The 21001-nt window shown below is 30.1% G+C and overlaps 1 protein-coding gene across 1 annotated transcript in view; it reads left to right on the forward strand.

Annotated features, from left to right (window-relative positions):
- Positions 1-6047, forward strand: part of LOC127288237 (dynein beta chain, ciliary) — a 53958-nt gene extending 47911 nt beyond the window's left edge. The window contains exons 22-36 of the mRNA XM_051315593.1: positions 43-307; positions 375-724; positions 796-1058; positions 1153-1449; positions 1515-1684; positions 1886-2189; positions 2304-2773; positions 2828-3382; positions 3459-3759; positions 3834-4115; positions 4196-4625; positions 4699-4913; positions 5025-5381; positions 5512-5660; positions 5740-6047. Coding sequence (XP_051171550.1) covers positions 43-307; positions 375-724; positions 796-1058; positions 1153-1449; positions 1515-1684; positions 1886-2189; positions 2304-2773; positions 2828-3382; positions 3459-3759; positions 3834-4115; positions 4196-4625; positions 4699-4913; positions 5025-5381; positions 5512-5660; positions 5740-6034 — 4703 coding nt within the window. The 3' untranslated portion in view covers positions 6035-6047. The remainder of the gene's footprint in view (positions 1-42; positions 308-374; positions 725-795; positions 1059-1152; positions 1450-1514; positions 1685-1885; positions 2190-2303; positions 2774-2827; positions 3383-3458; positions 3760-3833; positions 4116-4195; positions 4626-4698; positions 4914-5024; positions 5382-5511; positions 5661-5739) is intronic.
- The last annotated feature ends 14954 nt before the right edge of the window (positions 6048-21001 follow it).

Here is a 21001-nt window from a genome sequence, read left to right on the forward strand (position 1 = left end):
TTCTATTATTAAATTATAATGAGATTTTTTAATAAATTACAGGTGTACGAAATGAGGTAAAAGGAGCTGGAATTCTTGACAGTAGGGAAAATTGTTGGAAATTTTTTATTGATCGGGTTCGTCGTCAATTGAGAGTTGTATTATGTTTCTCACCCGTTGGATCAACATTGAGGGTTAGATCACGTAAATTTCCAGCAATTATCAATTGTACGGCAATCAATTGGTTTCATGAATGGCCTCAAGAAGCTCTTATGTCTGTTTCAAAGAGATTTTTGCAGGAACTCAGTGAACTTCCGGAAGGATACAGGTTATTATTATTTTAGGAAAACATAAATTTTTTTACAATAATTAATTAAAATTAATTTGAAAATCAGAGAATCGGCAGCAAAATTCATGGCTCATGCTCATACGACTGTCAATACGGCAAGTCGACAATATTTGGCCAGCGAAAGAAGATACAATTACACAACGCCAAAATCGTTTTTGGAGCAAATTAGTTTATATACAAAGCTGTTGAAAGCAAAGGCAAAACAACTTCGCGGTCGTATTGAAAGATTAGAAAATGGATTGGCAAAATTAAGATCAACTGCAGTTCAAGTTGATGAATTGAAACAAAAATTGGCTATTCAAGAAGTTGAATTACAACAAAAGAATGAGGCAGCCGATGCTCTCATTGCAATTGTCGGAGTTGAAACTGAAAAAGTGCAAAAAGAAAAAGCCCTAGGTGATATTTTTAATAATGAATAAAAAATTTTAGAACAAGGAAAATGTATAATCAAATAAATATGATTTTAGCTGACGAGGAAGAGACGAAAGTTGCAATAATTGCAGAAGAAGTATCAAAGAAGCAAAAAGACTGCGAAGCTGATTTAGTGAAAGCTGAACCAGCTTTATTAGCTGCCCAAGAAGCATTGAATACTCTTAATAAAGCTAATCTCACGGAATTGAAATCTTTTGGTTCACCACCGGGAGCTGTTACAAATGTTACAGCTGCTGTTATGGTTCTTCTAGCGCCAAATGGAAAAGTAGCAAAAGACCGTAGCTGGAAAGCAGCCAAGGTCAACAAAATTTATTTTAACTATTTTTTTTTAAAAAGATTTATAAAAATTTAAATTATTTAAAATTTAAATTAATCATCATTTCTTTTGTCAGATCATGATGGCTAAAGTCGATACATTCCTCGATTCATTGATTAATTATGACAAGGAAAATATTCATCCTGAAGTGATTAAGGCTATACAACCTTATTTAAAAGACTCGGAATTTGAACCCGAATTTGTTAGATCAAAATCAGCTGCTGCAGCTGGATTATGCGCGTGGGTGATAAATATCATTAAATTCTATGAAGTATTTTGTGATGTTGAACCAAAACGAAAAGCACTTGCACAAGCAAATGCTGAATTGGCTGCAGCACAGGATAAATTAAGTGGCATAAAACGTAAAGTTGCTGTAAGTAAATTACATAAAAAAAAGTTAAATTACTTTTTAGTTATTTACTTAACGATTTCTATTAGTCACTAGAGGAGCAATTGGCAAAATTGACAGCCGATTTTGAACAAGCAACAGCTGAAAAATTAAAGTGTCAAAAAGAAGCCGACGCCACGAATGCAACAATTGCACTTGCAAATCGTCTTGTGGGTGGTTTGGCTTCAGAAAATGTTCGTTGGGCAGATTCTGTAGCAAGGTAATCGAATCGGTTTTTCTTATCGACTGAAGATAAAATAAATTCCTATATTGTTAGCAGTTGGTAATAGTTTTTTCCCTTTTTACCGACTGAAGATAAGAAAAATTCCTATATTGTCAGCAGTCGGCAATTTTGTTTTTTTTTTATTTTAATAATTTATAATTTAATTATAAGAAAAAAAAAGATGATTTAATGATTCAGTTTCATGCAACAAGGAGCAACGTTACCAGGGGACGTTCTATTGATCACGGCTTTCATTTCCTATGTAGGATGTTTTACGAAACAATTTCGATTAGATCTTTTAAATAAACAGTGGTTGCCGTTTCTACGAAATATTGAACCAGCTGTTCCAATTACGGACGGTCTTGATCCATTATCTCTTTTAACTGACGACACACAAATAGCAAAGTGGAACAACGAAGGTCTTCCAAATGACCGAATGTCAACTGAAAATGCTACTATTTTATCAAACTCGGATCGTTGGCCCCTGATGATAGATCCCCAGGTGTGATAATTCACACAATTTGGATTTTTATCTATTTTTGATTAATTTTGTAAACACAATTTTAATTAGTAATTATTAATTTTATAAGAAGAAATATTATTTCTTTTATTTCAGCTTCAGGGAATAAAATGGATTAAACAAAAATACGGTGAGGAATTAAAAGTGATTCGATTGGGTCAACGGGGATATCTTGAAATAATTGAATTGTCTTTGGCAAAAGGATCCACTGTACTTGTGGAAAATATTGGCGAATCAGTTGATCCTGTTTTAGATCCTTTATTAGGTAGAAATTTAATTAAAAAAGGACGTGCTATTAAAATTGGCGACAAAGAAGTGGAATATAATTCGAATTTTCGTTTATTGCTTCATACAAAATTGGCGAATCCTCATTATAAACCGGAGATGCAGGCACAAACGACTTTAATTAATTTCACAGTGACCAGAGATGGTTTAGAGGATCAATTATTAGCCGAGGTTGTGAAAGCAGAACGTCCTGATCTTGAGGAATTAAAAGCGGATTTAACGAGACAGCAGAATGATTTTAAAATTACTCTCAACAGTCTGGAGGATTCACTTTTGTCGAGGTAAAGAAAGAGAGGAATATTTTTCGAAAAAGTTTTGAATTTTTTTTTTTGTAGACTTTCGTCAGCGGACAGTAATGTTCTTGGGGACACGGCATTGGTGGAAAATTTAGAAACAACAAAACGAACGGCAGCGGAAGTGGAAAAAAAAGTGACGGAAGCTCGAGGAACTACTCGTGAAATTGATGCTGCACGAGAATTATATAGACCGGCAGCAGCGAGAGCATCACTTTTATATTTCATTCTCAATGATTTGAATATGATAAATCCGATTTATCAATTTTCATTGAAAGCCTTTAGTGTCGTATTTCAGAAGGCAATTTTAAAAGCTGATCCAGCGCCCGATGTTGAGAGTCGTGTCGCAAATTTAATAGAATGCATTACCTATTCCGTATTTATGTATACAACGAGAGGACTTTTTGAATGTGATAAATTAATTTTTACATCGCAAATGACATTTCAGGTTTTATTGGCAAGAAAAGAAATTTCTGCAACTGATCTTGATTTTTTGTTACGATTTCCTATTACACCGCATGTGACATCGCCTGTTGATTTTTTGACCAATACCAGTTGGGGTGGAATACGAAGTTTATCCAGTAAAGACGAGTTTCGGTAATTAATTTTCGTTTTTTGTTAGGAAAAATCAAAGTCATGTGAATTATTTTTCTTTTTTGAATTTTTTTTTTAGAAATTTGGATAGAGATATAGAAACATCATCAAAACGTTGGAAGAAATTTATTGAATGCGAGTGTCCTGAAAGGGAAAAATTCCCTCAAGAATGGAAAAATAAAACGGCACTTCAACGATTATGTATGTTGAGAGCATTGCGACCCGATAGAATGACTTATGCGATTGCGACTTTTATTGAAGAAAAATTAGGTCCACGTTACGTTGAGGGAAGAACTGTCGAATTTTCCAAATCTTTCGAGGAAACAAGTCCTTCGACTCCTATTTTCTTTATTCTCTCACCTGGAGTTAATCCACTAAAGGCAAAATAATTTTTTTTTCTTTTTTTTTTATTCTATTACAATAAATTAATTTTTCATGATTATTTCATTAATAGGATGTTGAAGATTTAGGAAGACGATTGGGATTCACATCGGATAATCAAAATTTTCACAATGTTTCCCTGGGTCAGGGTCAAGAGAGTGTCGCTGAATCAGCAATGGATGAAGCATCACAAAAAGGACATTGGGTTGTTTTGCAAAATATACATTTGGTGAAAAAATGGCTACCACTATTGGAGAAAAAATTAGAAGTTGCTTGTGAAGGTTCAAATTTAAATTATCGTGTATTTATGAGCGCTGAACCTGCGAGTTCACCTTCAAGTCACATTATTCCACAGGTTTATTTTTCAATTAATTAAATTACAAAATTTCATTGTAATCAAATAATAATAATTAATTAAAATTAATTTTATGTAAGGGAATTTTGGAATCGTCGATAAAAATAACAAATGAGCCACCAACAGGAATGCAGGCTAATTTACATAAAGCTTTGGATAATTTTACACAAGAAACATTGGAAATTTGTAGTAAGGAAGCGGAATTTAAATCGATTTTATTTTCATTGTGTTATTTTCATGCGGTTGTTGCCGAGAGGAGGAAATTTGGTCCTCAAGGATGGAATAAAATTTATCCATTCAATGTTGGTGATTTGAATATCAGTGTTAGTGTTTTGTATAATTATTTAGAAGCTTCTCCAAAAGTACCTTGGGAGGATTTAAGATATCTTTTTGGTGAAATAATGTATGGTGGACACATAACCGATGATTGGGATCGGCGATTGTGTGTTTCATATTTGGAAGAATTAATGCAACCCGATCTTGTCGATGGAGAACTTCATTTGGCTCCAGGTTTATTTTTTATTTACAATTATTTAAAATTATTGTTTTTTGCAACAAAAAAGAAAAATTCTCATTTTGTCAGGTTTTCCTGCACCACCTAATACAGATTTAGTTGGTTATCATACGTATATCGACGAGGCAATGCCACCAGAATCTCCATATTTATATGGTCTTCATCCAAACGCTGAAATTGGTTTCTTAACAACAACTTCGGAGAATTTATTTAAAACCGTTTTTGAAATGCAACCACGTGACGCTGGTAGTTCTGGTGGTCAAACTGTTACGCGAGAGGAAAAGGTTTTAATTAAAAGCATTTTTAAAATATGAAAAAAATTCTAATTACTTTACTTTTTTTTTTAATGAAAGCAAAACAATTTATCGAATAATCGGAAAAATTAATTTATTCAGGTAAAGCAAATATTGGACGAGATAATGGAAAAGTTACCCGAGGAATTCAATATGACGGAAATTATGGGCAAGGTAGAGGAGCGAACACCCTATGTAATTGTTGCATTTCAAGAATGTGAAAGAATGAATTATCTCACGGGTGAAATTAAAAGATCACTACGTGAATTGGATTTGGGTTTAAAGGGAGAATTGACAATTACATCGGATATGGAGGATCTTGAGAATTCCTTGTTTCTCGATCAAGTGCCCACAGTATGGACCCAAAGGGCTTATCCTTCACTTCTTGGACTCACTCCATGGTTCGTTGATTTACTCCTCAGACTTCGTGAATTGGAAACATGGTCCACTGATTTTGTCGTAAGCAATCTCACAAAATCTAATGATGAAGCATTTGCAAAATAGACTCAACAAAATATAATTTCAATTTTGTTTAAAAAAAAAAATAATAATAATTCAATATTTAAAAAAAAAAACTGTTAAATTTCAGTTGCCATCGTCAGTGTGGTTGGCAGGATTTTTCAACCCTCAATCGTTATTAACAGCAATCATGCAGTCGACAGCCAGAAGGCATGAACTTCCCCTCGATAAAATGTGTTTGCAGTGTGACGTTACAAAAAAGAATAAAGAAGAATTCACGTGAGTTTTATAATAATAAAAATAAATTGGGTTTTTTTCCCCCCCGCAAATTTTTTTTTTTTTTTATAAATTTTTAAAGGTCAGCACCACGAGAAGGTGCTTATGTTCATGGAATCTTTATGGAAGGTGCACGATGGGATGTTCAAGCGGGAATTATTGTTGATTCACGACAAAAAGAATTGTTTCCAACTATGCCAGTGATAAATATACGTGCCATTACTCAAGATAAACAAGATTTAAGGAACATGTACGAGTGCCCTGTTTACAAAACGAGAACTCGAGGTCCAACCTACGTTTGGACATTTAATTTAAAGACAAAAGATAAACCGGCAAAATGGACTTTAGCTGGAGTTGCATTATTGTTACAAACATAATTATATGTTATAATATGGGATATTATTTCGGTAAAGTATATTACTTTTTCCCTATTATTATTTTCTATTAAATATTAAATTTTTTTAAAAAATCGTGATTTAAAGCAATTTTTTTTTATCATTCTTATAATAAAAATAATTGCTGCTTTCAAAGTAAGTATTTATGATTTAAAAAATAACTTCTTAATTTTTTATTAAATTATTTCAGAAAAAAAGAAAATTATTTAAAACAGTGGAAAAATTTTTACTAGAATAGTGAAAGTCAGTTTTAAGGGAAATTATAAAACTTTTTGCTATTCTAGTTAAATTTTCCACTGCTTCAAATAAATTTATTTTTCTACATGGAAAAGATATTCCTTTAGAATATTTTTTCCCCCCTATTTTGTATTTTTCTTTAAAATAATTTTTTTTTTAAATTGTAATGTTTTGTGTAAAAAATATCATAGATTTCAATTGAAACCACTCGAACTCGTATCGAGATTGACGAGTAATCGGATCTCTCGTTCTCTCTCTCTCTCTACACTTTTGAAAAGATCCTATTTGAAAATTTTATCATTATTCAGAGTACCTTTTCAATTTTTGCACCCTCGCTTTTTCTGCCGAGTCGACGGCATAATAAATAATTTACTATCGCTTTCTCTCTCAAAGTGAAATTGAAACGCAATTCAAAATCGATAAAAAGGGAAAAAAAAATTTTTTTTACCTAAATAAAAATTGCGAAAAAGAAAAAAAAACTAAACGACAATGTAATTTACAATCCTTCTCTCACGAAATGTTGAAAAGCAACACAGACGACAAGAGTCATGAGATTTATATATGCGAGGACTTTTGCTTTTCACGAAATTATAAGGTATTAAAATAAGCTGCAACGCTTATTATTTTAATCCAATTTTGCTTATTTTAATACCAAAATGGATTAAAATAAGCAAAATTGAATTAAAATAATAAGCGTTGCAGCTTATTTTAATGCCTTTTAATTTTCTGTGAATTTGTCACAGTTAAACGCCAGTGAAATATTTTTTTAGGTGTAATTTAAAAAAATTAATTTAGTGTAATTAAGTAAAATTTAATTTGCGACAAATAAAATTTATTTAAAAATAAAATTTAACAATATTTATTTCCAAATTTACTTAGCTCTGAGGTCTAATATAAAATTTTCTCTGAATGTAAAATGAAAAATAATTCAAATTAAAATAAGCTGCAACGCTTATTATTTTAATCAAATTTTGCTTATTTTAATACCAAAATGGATTAAAATAAGCAAAATTGAATTAAAATAATAAGCGTTGCAGCTTATTTTAATGTCTTTTAATTTTCTGTGTTATTAGATGAAAATATTTTTGTGCTTAATTTTTTATTATTACAAAAAGTGTATTTTTTTTTTAATTTTGGTAAATACCATTGCAATCGGGATATCGTGAAAGAATTTTGCATATATATATATGTCGGCGCGAATTCACTGAATTGAAAACTTGATCGACTGAATTATAAATTGTGCTTGGAGGATTGATGGTATGAAAAGTTGAGATTTCGAGTTATTCAACTTTCCGTGAGGACGGGGACGCGTCGTCGTTTCAACGTCCCACGTGGTGACACGTCGTACTGACAAGTAATTTGTCATTGTATATATAACGATCTATTAGTATATTTGCCGACCAGACGCATTTATTCACGCAACACTGTATTTTCTTTTTTTTTTTTTTAAAGAACAAAATCAAAATTTTTGAAAAAACGATTTAAAATATTTTGAACAAAATATTTTGAAATTCAATTTCAATTTTGCTTTTAAGTATATAAACTGAAAAAAAATTTATTTAATTCAAATAATCGATTACTAGACATTTAAACATTTATTTGTAATAAATAATTATTATTTGTGTCAATTAAATGACATTTAGAAATTATTGATTCGCATACAGTTTATTTGATTTAAATGAAAATTATTTGTTTCAAGTAAATATTTATTTGATAATAAATATAATAATAAAAGTAAAAATTCATTAGGAAAATTAAAAACAAAATTTTCAAACTTCATTTTTTTTTTTTTTTTTTTTGCCTCGAGGGAAATAACGAAAAACCTCCAATTTATCATCATTTAGATAAATCGCGAAAAAAATGGTTTCTTTTCTTACTTTATCAATCAAAATTATATCAATTGATAATAAATACGTATATAAAAGTGTGCGTCTAAAATATTGTTTAACAATTAAAATTAGTTTATTCACTGGAAAAAAAAAATTTTGTTTGATTCAAATATACTCGATAACTTGACTATTATCAAATAAATGTTTACTTGAAAATACCATCTCAAATAATAATTATTTGAAATATTTATTTGATAATAGTCAAGTAATCAAGTATTTTGAATCAAATAAAAATTTTTTTTTTCCGTGTTTGTAATTTAAGAAAGTGGGTTCCTTTGTTCCTTTAATCTTCAATGAAAGTGAAAAAAAAAATCCATTTTTCAACGCCAGTGGCTCGTTTGGTTAACCATTTTTAAAGGACCAAGCAGGTGGCAGACCATCATCCATTTGAGATTATATTAAGCAAAAGACATGAGAGAAACAGAAATTCTATATATATGCGATGTAAGAGAGAAAGAGAGAGAGAGAGAGAGAATTAAATTTTGGAGGGTTGCAAAGTGTTGCCTTAGTGGAGAAAATAATGAAATGCTATGTAAAGGGCGGCACAATTTGCTTTACATACAAGTGACATTTTTCACTCGTTTCTGACGTTTCTACTTCAGAGAGAAAGAGATGAAAGGAACCGTGCGTTTATACGAAGGGAACAATAAGGTTAAGTAATTATAAATTACTTTAGCGTAACGAAAGCTTTATTCAATATTTGCTCGACAAATCAATTTGTCAAGAGGAAAACATATTGATCTGTATATCACTTATCATTCGGTAATCACTTCATTCATATAGAAAGCTTAGCAAGTAGCTTAATAAAAGGGGCGCACATCACATATAGTATACAAAATATGCAAATTCGAAACAATAATTATTATTAATGATCATATCCCAACCAAAAATTTCAGTATTATACCAGAGTTGACTACTGGCGCAGTACTGGTTCAATATTGGCTGCCGAGGCTGGACAGTCTGTACTGAACCAGTACTGGTATTTTCATTGTATCAGTACTGGTGCAGTACCACTCTCCCAGTACTGGCAAACCAGTACTGAGCCGATATTAAGCCAGTACTGGCTCAAATAGATTTTCTTTTTGATTAATACTAGTTTATAAAAAGTTCTAAAGTGAACCTGATGAATCTTTTTGTTTAATTATTTTGTTCATCAAAATTTTTTCAACTTGATTTTATTTTTCAAAATTAAAATGTACTTTATTTTGCTTTTCTGTGGGTAAAATTATTTAAACAAAAAGTTTCCTGAGACCAAGTCTAAAACATTTTTCAAGATTTTCCTTTTTGTTTTCAGATATGTAATAAATCAAAAAAAATTTTAAACGATCAAACTAAAAATAAATAAATTTGTTTATAAAAAATTAATATTTTTTAAAATAAAATTTATAATATAAATTTAATTTAAAAAATTAAATACAATCGCAAGTAAAATTGCACAAATGTTATATTATCAAAAATATATAATTAACCTTTCTTAATAGAAATTATAAAAAATAGTTAAACCTACAAACTTATATATTTCAATGGTCAATAAAATTATTGTAATTTCTTTCTGGATGTTATTATTTAGTTTTTTTTCCAAAAGTGAATTATAAAGAAAAATTTAATGTTAATTTAAAAATAATTTAGATAATTTTTTTTAATAATTACCTAATTTCAGGAATTTAGTATTCATTATTTATATTAAATCATTATATATTTGTGATGAGTTAATTTGTAAACTAATTTTGTTTTATGTAAATTGAATTGAATTCAATGTTAATTTATTTAAATTTGATATAATAATTAATAAATTAAAGTGAATAATAAAATAATTAAATAGTTAATTGCATAATTATATACATTATAATTATTTTATAAACATTTTTATTTTTACTGAACTGTTTTTATATATTATAAAAACTTTGGTTTTATAATAAAGATATTTTTATATTTATTTTTTGATTTTTTAAAATAATAATTTGCAATATATATTATAAGAAGGAATGAAAAATTTTTGTGTTTTCGATTTTATATAATAAAACATTAATTAGTTAGTTGACTAATTTAATTAATATTTAATTTGTCTTGGGTTACTAAAAATTTCAGACACTTTTTCCTAAGTATACCAAAAAAAGTTTTACCTGGAGTTAAACTTATCTCTGTTACAGTTAATGCTTTCTTTTCGTATACAATAAATTACAAAACTGCCAGTACTCAGCCAGTACTGAACCAGTAGTGGTTACCAGTACTGGTGCCCACTCTGGCAGCCAATACTGGTAAAATGTTATCATCCCAAAGTTACGCCACTACTGGCTGCCAGTACTGCGCCAGTATTGCGCCATTAGTAAATTTTTGATTGGGATGATACCTAATTCATATTATATTTACTCATTAAAGTCAGAATATTTTATGCTGAAACAAACCTTAATATTTTTAGATAATATTTTTTTGAACAAAAGTATTTTATATATAATTTAAGAAATTTTTTCTTGAGTTTTGTGTTCTAAATTCAATTTTATTATTAGTGGCATAATTTTAATCGATTTCGATCGTTTTCAAAAAAACGTGTCTCCCAATAAAAGGCTAATAACAGTGCGGAAAAAAGCAAAAAGAAAAAAAAAATTTGAAATTCTAGCAGTTTGGAAATTTAAATTCCTACTTTGTACAGCATTGTATAATCTGTCGATAAAATAGCAATATATTTTCAAACGGGAAGATTCTGTAAAATCGAGTCACGTTTTCCTTTAAATACGTATTTAAATCTCCATTTTCCGAAACAAAAGGTTTTGACCTTTCAAAAAAGAAAAGAAATTATTAGTTTCTGGTAAAGTAAATAAAAAAAAAAAAATTAGTAATTTAATTAACATTTGAATATTTAGAACTATTTACAATCTAAATAGTTGTAATGAGTTTGATATTTTTGTTAAAAAAAAAACATGTTTGTATTTTTTTATGTATATACAATATGTACATAAGTGTATATGTAATCTAAAAGCATAAAACATATATGATGATGGTACCATCATATTAAATATCCTTTTGTTTCCAAAGTAGCGGATCTTTTGACTCAATTAGTGGAGAGTGGCTTAATTATAAATTGGACATTAGCAAATCATTCTTGGTATTGTATACATACATATATATATATATATATATATATATATATATATAATGTACTTTATGTTACTATACATATAATAATGTATATATAGTAAAATCTATATACTTCTCATTTGTATGTTTGAATGTGACACACGAGAGGGGTTTGTCAGACATTGGACAATAAAGAGAAAATTTGAATGTTTGGTGACATCTAATTATTTCACATGTCTACCGCGTTTATTTGTGGTCTATGTTTGATATTGCACAGACATCACAGCACACATATATATACATAAATATTTTAAAAATCAATTCGATATATACTGTCACACGTTTTATTTCCATCTCTTCAAATATAGATTTGCGAAATGCGACGCTTTATCAATAAATTAACATTGACAAATTTATTTATTTAAATTTTACAAAAAATTCATTTAAATTTAAACAAAAAATTTATTTCAACTTAAAATAAAATTTATTTAAAATTAAGAAAAAATTTATTTAAATTTAAAAAAAAATTTCCAGTTATTTTTTAATAAAAACTAAATTTTTTTGAAATAAGTTACTTTTTTAGTAACTGTGAAAAATATCTAAATTTTTTTTTTCGATTAGCCTGTGATTATAATGCCTTTCCATTAGTATTGTAACCTTTTTATATAATAAATTAATTTACACCCTATTGGGTTGAATTTGCATAATTACCGAAAACCCGCATGCAAATTGGAAAATGATTATTGTCTGACAAAAATGAAAGTGCGTCGCATTTAAACACTGTCCCATATCATATATGACTATGCGGTTGGAAATATAAAAAAAGAATATATAAACCGCCTTTTAGGTAAAAACTAGGCCTCCCTTTTATTTCTAGTGTTATTTTTATTATTATTTTTTTTTCTGTTCACCGTGAAAAAGCAAATATAAAAAAAATTTCCCCTTTTGCTAAAATAGAAATCTGTTTTCCATATATAGAGTTCAAATTCAAAATGAATAATAATTCTCACCCTATATATATATGTAACGAATTATTTGCTTTCGAAAGCTGAATAGAAGTATTTTTAAATCCCGTTGAGTGGAAGCGATTTTATATATATATATATATGTACATATTTTCTGATTCTGATTTTCATCGTCAGTCGAAAAACTGTCATATAGGGGGTTCTCAATATTATAACCCTTTTGAATTGAGCGCGATTGGAGTCGTTATCGCATCCCACCGGTAATCTGGCACGACCAGCTTCTGCTCGTTTAGAATGAGACACAAGGATAATCCGCGATGGGGGTGTTCTCAACATTACGAAACACTGTTTGGGATTATATTTCCATAAAAGCTTTTATCTCTACGTTTTAAATATATGTGAACAAACATTTTTTACATTTTTTAAATTTGTTTTGATTGACATTTTAAAGGGTAATATACTGTATTGACCAAAAAGTTTATATACGAATTTTAAAATTGTAAAAATTAAAAATTTCGTTAATACAAATATAAAATTATTTGACTATTTCCTTGAACCAAAGCATTTTTATTTGAACTAATTAAATTTTATTTGCTGCAAATAAAGAAACTATAGAGGTTTAAAAAATAAAGTTTATTTGATATACAAATAAATATATTTATTTCTAGTCTAGTAACGCGATTATTAAATTCTTTTTCAGTTTATATTATTTTAAAAATGATATATCTTTATCTAAATAATATATAGAAATTTCAACCCTTATTATAGCCGCGTCAATTAACTAAAAAGCTAAAATAAAATTATCTTAATCAAAAATTTACTAATGGCGCAGTACTGGCACTCAGTATTGGCGCCAGAGTTGGCGTAACTTTGGGATGATAACATTTTACCAGTATTGGCTGCCAGAGTGGGCACCAGTACTGGTAACCACTACTGGTTCAGTACTGGCTGAGTACTGGCAGTTTTGTAATTTATTGTAAACGAAAAGAAAGCTTTAACTGTAACAGAGATAAGTTTAACTGCAATAGTCAAACTTATCTCTGCTCCAGGTAATACTTTTTTGGTATACTTAGGAAAAAGTGTCTGAAATTTTTAGTAATCCAACACAAATTAAATATTAATTAAATTAGTCAACTAACTAATTAATATTTTATTATATAAAATCGAAAACATTCTTTATTATAATATATATTGCAAATTATTATTTTTAAAAATCAAAAAATAAATATAAAAATATGTTTATTTAAATAAAATAACCAAAAGTAACCAAAGTTTTTATAATACCTATATAAAAACAGTTTAGTAAAAATAAAAATGTTTATAAAATAATTATAATATATATAATTATACAATTAGCTACTGTAAAACCGGGTTATTTCGCTCAGTACAGGTAAAGTCGCTCACCCATTTTTTTTGCTTTAAATTTGATTTAAACTAAAATTTAGTATTTCTATTAACAAATTTAACATTTTTTACCTGGTAATAAAGGTATTAAACTTTATTTTAAAGCTGAAATAAAGCATAAAAGTGGGTGAGCGAATTTACCCGCAATGAGCGAAATAACCCCGTTTTACGGTATTTAATTATCGTTTAAAATTTTTTTTTGGTTTATTTCATATATCTGAAAACAATAAGAAAATCATGCAAAATATTTTGGAATTAGTCTCAGGAAACTTTTTGTTTAAATAATTTAACCTACAAAAAAGCAAAATAAAATACATTTTAATTTTAAAAAATAAAATCAAAGTGAAAAAATTTTATAAACAAAATATTTAAACAAAAAAATTCATCAAGTTCACTCTATAGAATTTTTGGTAAACTAGTATATTAATCAAAAAGAAAATCTATATTTTAGTCAGTACTGGCTCAATATCGGCACAGTACTGGTTTTCCAGTACTGGGAGGGTGGTACTGCAACAGTACTTATACAATGAAAATACCATCAGTACTGGTTCAGTACAGACTGCCCAGCCTCGGCAGCCAATATTGAACCAGTACTGCGCCAGTAGTCAACTACACTGTAAAAAAAGGGAGTTAAAAGTCGCACCCTTTTTGGAGTTAAAGCAAAGGGAGTTCAACTTTAACTCCTTACACGAGTTGAAGAATATGATCCTCCATTATAAAATAACTCAAAAAGGAGTTGATACTGAACTCCCTTCCACTACTGGTTAACTCCTTTTTCGAGTTGATTTTTAACTCGAAAAATCGAACTCCCAACTCCTAGTGCTGTTAACTCCCTAAATTTTTTACAGTGTATGGTATAATACTAAAATTTTTGGTTGGCTAATGATGAGGAACCCTTGCACATATTTTTGAAATAATATATAATCGAAGAAAAATAATGTTCGTTGCGAGTAAATTTATAACGGGAAATGAAAAAAAAAAAAAGGGCAGTTGGTGTAAAGAAGGTGCGCATATGCAACTTGTTAATGTGTGTACCACGCGAAAAGGCTTTAACCCTCAAATTCGTGCCACGCACGTACCACGCAATTTAAGTCACGATGAAAAGGAAGGTTGGTTTGCAAAAAGCATTGGGGGGTGGGGGTTTCGAAGGGGTGTCATGTCGGCCATCTTGGCTCCCAATTAAACAAATGCCACTCGCAACTCGATCACAACCCCTCGCGCGCATCGCTTTCGCTTTTTGGACCTATGGGGGGTATATATATATATATATGTATATATATATATATATACGTTTTGGCGTCGCCACGTGTCGTCAAGCATGTGAACGCAACCTAACTATATTACATACACTCACACATATTCCCAAGTGAAACGCGTGACGCACATACATGTATGTACCATAAATTACCAAAGAGATTCTATATACACACATATATATACCAGTGTACTTTTATTTGATTCTATCGCAGAAGCAGAGAATCGAGGAGGAGAGGACCCTAATTCTGAAATGTCCCTCGTTTAAGTAAGGATAGTAATTACTACGTGATTTCATACATTTTATTCTCCTTATTAGGTTACTGGTACAAAACTGTATTCAATTGTATATTAAAATTTTCCATCATATATAATTTAAGGAGGTTCATCCCAAAATCGATTTTCTACAGATTTTTTAAAAAATTTTAAGATGTATTATTGACATCACTTTACATGTGTTGTTCAAATTTTATCGAATTTTACCGTATCATTTTCAAGATAAAAATTGATAAAGTTTGAAGTTTTACATGGGAACAGTGAAAAAACATGAAAAATGACCATGTTTTCATTAATTAAAAAAAAAACGGTTCTACAGATTTTTTTAAAAAACTAATATGTTTTAAATTATGAGTTTTAACAGTTTTTACAAAAATATGAAATTTTTTTACCGTTTGGTTGTGAAGTAAATGTTAATCAAAATTAGCAACTTTTGAACTTATCCCATGTAAATAAAAGAAAGAAGAGGAGAAACGGCAACATAACCTCTAAATTGGCCAGTGGAGCTCAACTTTTATGGACTATAGCTGTCGGTTTTAAACTTACGGAAAACCCCTAATAGAATGAGTACCGCTTGAAGGGATGAACCTCCTTAACATCATTTTTTGAATTATATAGAAATTCAAGATTTTTGAAAAATTATTTTCCAAATTAAATTCAATATATATGTTTTTGAGAAACAAAAAATTGAGGAATAATATTAATTATTTTCGGCATAAAATATCATATATAGATGCAGAAATTGATCTTTTATAGAAATCATAGAATTTGAAATATTGCTAATGGAGAAAATTTATAGACAGCAAAGTGCTGTTTGAGGGTATTATTACATTAGTGGACCAAATATTGAAATACCTCTTTTGATTAGATCAAAATTGTTTGACTTGAAGATTGTTCTCGCAGCTTTTCTAAATACATGGAAAATCGTATTATAGAGGCCACTGGCCAACATATTTACTTAATCCCATAAGTATCTTACAACAAACACGACCACACACTGCAGCTCTAACAAATTCTGCTTTCCAAAGCATCATAGCTTTGATAATTCGTATTAATATATAAAAATAAATTTAATTAGAATTTTACAAAATTAAAAAAAAATAACTTTTAATTTTGTAAAATCACTAAAAAAAAGTAGAATTTTTACCCCAAAATCGGTATAAAAATTACCTGCAACAAATTTTATCCTATAGTTGAGGGCGCCACCGGCAACAAAATCTACCCAGAGTTTTTTCTGTGATTCTAATTAGGTTCCAATATTTATAACTTTAAAATAATTGCGAGCCTAATATTATTTTAGTTGCACACAATTATTTTTAATAAAACTGAAAAGGACTTTTTTTTTGTTAAATAACCGTTTAGATGAAATTAAAACGAGATTAGGAGAAGTTATGAGCATTAATATAAAGAATAAGTGCCTCGCATTAGAGGAAAAGTGGAGAATGTGTGTAACACTTAGTAGAGAGCAAAGTTCGTGTAAAGGCAATAATGGCATGGGCTTAATTGCAACCCTTCTCGAGAAGAGAGAGAGAGAGAGGGCTTTTAACTGAAATTTCCATTCAAACAATGTCCAGCCTACTGGTCGTTATTCATGTGAATCGAAAATCCTTATCCACTCCTGCGTGAATACTTCAGCTTTCTGTGTGGGGTGGTTAATATCACTGCTCAGCAGGATTCGTTATGGGTTCGAGAGTATATATGTATAGGGACACTTCAGAAGGCTTAGAAACTTTCAAGATTAATATACACTAACTGTTTCACTCGCAGTATTTGTACAATTCACAAATAGGAAATTCAATTTTCTAAAACTATTTTTAATTTATTTTCAAAAAAACAAAAACAAAATTATCTCTCTAATTTTATTTTATTAACTATATAAAAAAATGTAAACGAAGTTTTAGTTTTGAAATAATAAATTTGCTTGCAAATAAAATTAAGCAATTTGTAAAATAAATTGCATTTCGGGTGAATATAATGAATGAGGATTCTTGTTGTGCGGAATATAATTAAGATATAATTAAAGCAACTTGAATACATATATATATATACCCTAAACTAGAAATTATTGTTCATTTTGAAGGATCTCATTTTCGGACCTATCTCTCAATTTAGGATCCCTCGTCGTCTTCTTGGATGTTTCCCTCCATTTCAAGTTTCTACGAAACTCTCTGCTACTACCAACGGGACAAAGCCTGATTATTTTGTCATGATTGACTTTGGGGTGTGTTCGTCTTCAAGTTTTTTTTTTTTTTTTGACAAGACTTTAGATTCTACTCACAGACATTCGAATCATGAGAAAATAATTGCAATTTAAGAAAACGATTCAACTTTATCATTTCAAATTTATATTAACACCTAAATTATTAATAGACGGAAAAAAAATTTACTATATATACTTACAAAGTAAAACGGAACTTCTACACGTAACTTTTGCTCTAGAAATAGAAAAAATTACTCCAGTAATGGTAAAGTTTACTCTGGATATAGTAATTTTTTTTTTTTTACTATCACACTAAAAAAAAGTAGAATTTTTATCCCAAAGTCGGTATAAAAATTAACTGCAATAAATTTAATCCTAGTTGGGGGCGCCACCGTCTATGTGAATTAGCATTGGTTAATATTAGCTGCGATAAAATTTATCCAGCGTTTTTTCTGCCCAGGTGGAAAAGTCACTACCGGTAGTTACTACCGGTAATTTTTCCGGTACTACCAGTAGTCACTACCGGTAATTTTTTCGTTACTACCGGTAGTCACTATCGGTAATTTTTCCGGGAGTTGCAATCAAAATTTGTTATTTCACTGAAAAAAAATTCTGGTTAGGCTATATTTAACGTTACTTTCTAGTTATGTTAACCAGAATTCTAGTTGAATTAACCAGAATTCTGGTTAACCTAACAAGAATCAAAATGTTAAATATACCCTAACCAGAATTCTGATTATTCTAACTAGAATGCTGGTTATTCTAACTAGAATTTTTTGTCAGTGTTGGTAATAAATTTTGATTGTAATTACCGGAAAAATTACCGGTAATGACTACCGGTAGTCCCGGAAAAATTACCGGTAGTAACGAAAAAATTACCGGTAGTGACTACCGGGAACTTTTCCACCTGGGTGTGATATTTTCGGAGCAAAAATTTTCAGAGATGCGCAAAAATTCCGAACAATTTAGAATTTACTTTTGAAATATATAGTAAAAATTACTTTCTTTTTCTATTTCGTAATGTAAAAAAAAAAATTTATCGACATATTTGAGTTTTTTTTTTAAATTCCATAATATTGCGCAATTATCAAGTGTTTATATTGATGCAAATTAACGGAAGTGTTAATGAATAAAATAGGAACTCAATTCCATGAAAGTGTATAAGGGGATGAGTTTTGGTATAGTGAATAAATTAAATACCAAGTAAAGTTTTCCAAAGTTAATAGCTTTGTAATTGGAAGGTAACGAGAGTTATCTCGCGAAATCCTTCGGGTCTGTTTATATTCCCAGCAAATTTATCAGCTTTCAACGAGAGAATCGGATCTCTCTCTCTCTTGTAAAGAGAGAGAAAGAGAGAGATCAATATCCTTAGAAACACTCTGGAAATTTTTCTTCACTTCCAATCTTGCCTTCGAAGGCGAATCCAATCAAGAGCAGCTGGAATGGACACTTGAAAGAAGATGCAATTACTTTACAAAATAAAAGTTGTCTCACAAACTAAACTATAGATTATAATTGATGAATTTTACTAGATGCCAAAAAGAGATTAGTATATTTTGCGATTTCGAGGAAAATGTGTGCTTCGAAATTATCATGAATTTTTCATTGTTTGTGATATAGAAACTATACGATCATTGATAAATAGTATTTTTTTTTGAAAACTATCTTCCAAAATATAGTTCAGGACATTGTAAGACTTTCAAAATGGCGAAATCGCTATTTTGAATTTAGAAAAACCAAATGTTTGTATTGGGAATTGAGAAAAGAAAATGAAAATCGAATTTTTTCGAACGATATAATCCCACTTGGAAAGATTCCCCGGAAAGTGCCCCCTGGAGGTTCTATCAGAATTCCGATTAATTTTTTCAAAATTTTTAGAGTCCTAATTCCGTCGGAACTCCGATGGAATTACGTTGGAAGTTCCGGCGGAATTCTGATAGAACCTCCAGGGGCCACTTTCCGGGGAATCTTTCCAAGTGGGATGGTAATTAATTACAGATAAAAAAAAAGATGCCCACAGATATAATGCAAGGTAAGAAAATTCTTAGTGATCGATATAGAGAAGTAGAAGCAGCATCCGGGAGTTTAATTACTTGGAAAAGAGTGCGCAATGCTGTGTGGTCTCCATTATCTGAGTTGCTATTCAGCATTTTGGGTTTTCCGTGTTCGTCCCTCAATCCCTCAGAGAGGAAGGGAGAGAAAAAAAAGAGAGAAGAGAATAAGGGGAAAAGAGAGAGAAAGAAAATGAGTGAGTAGCATGAGGTAAAGGCACACTGCGACAACGGGAAACTGGATTCGTGAGTTGGGTTCCATGCTTATCCCTCCCTTTTGAGCCACCCTCGCTTTCCCCCTCTCCACATCCCCCCCATCCTCGTCCTCCCTTTAGTACTATCCGGCTTCCTATCCAAAGTTGTTTGTGCTCGCCCTTTTTCCCAGTTTCCCCATTGGAACCTCGAATACAACTCCCCATCTCTCGTGACAGCCCCTTCTTTGTTCTGGCGAAGGCCAACACAACGACGACGACGACGACAACGAAGAGAACGCGACTACTGCCACAGAAGAACGCTGGCCCACTGACCCGCTCAGCCGTCCAATCAGCAAACACTCGAGGGGAATGATGCGCGTCCCTCTCGGGAGATGCTGCAGGATTATTTCCTCTCTCTCGCTCTCTTCTTAACTCATCATAGTGAGGAGGGGGGAAGAAAATTCATTTCTATCGTCTTGAAGTAAAGTTATCCATTAAAAGCAATTTTTAGATACAAAAAGTTGTTTTTTTTTTTTTTTTCTTTTTGATAAAAGTACGTAAGTGGCGCCAGTCGAAACGCCTCCCTTTACGATATTTATTTCCCGTCTCTCCTATATTGAGATTGAGATTACTCAAACGCAGGGATTTCTTCTCGCTCAGACATCAAGGGATGCTGGGACCTCCCACAGCATCCTTACTCGCAAGTTTAACCCCTCTTTTGTAAACCCTCGACACGCCCATGGAAAATTTTCTCCTTTTTCCAAAAACATGTAGGGCTAAATAAATTCATTAATGTGGTAAAATAAATTTTTTCTTAAAAATACAAGTTTTTCACATGAACTCTATTTTTTTCCTAAAAATTACTATATTCAATTCTGAGAAATGGAAAGAAAATATCATTTTATTTATTGCCAAAAAAAAACAGAAAATTTTGCAAAAAATTGTAATTAATTAAAAATTTAAAGATAATATTGATCAATAAATGATAACTAACGGAATTATTCTGAGACGAGTAAATTTTGTCATATGGAGCAAAACAAAATGTTTAGCTGATTCACTTCTGCAATTCCTCCCCCTTTTTATCGTATATATATATATATATACACCACCTAGAATATAGCATTTAGACTAAAAGCAAATACTCGCTGGACCAAATAAGTAATAAGTGAAATTGACGGACATTCTCGAAGCTGTCATGAAATAAACATTGTATTCTATTTGCTCGTCTTTTATTCCTCTATACATATATTATCCACTTTAATCAAATTATTTTTTCACCCCCTTCCCCTTTCCTAAATTGAGTGTGAAAGAAAGTGAAAAAATTCATTTCAATATTTAATAATTTTTTTTCAAAATTTTTATTATTTAAAAAACATTATTTTATTTTTAAAAATTTAAATGAGT

The sequence above is a fragment of the Leptopilina boulardi genome, unplaced genomic scaffold (assembly GCF_019393585.1).
Source record: "Leptopilina boulardi isolate dan_hultmark-lab unplaced genomic scaffold, ZJU_Lbou_2.1 LbouV2_38, whole genome shotgun sequence".
Taxonomy (NCBI): Eukaryota; Metazoa; Arthropoda; class Insecta; order Hymenoptera; family Figitidae; genus Leptopilina; species Leptopilina boulardi.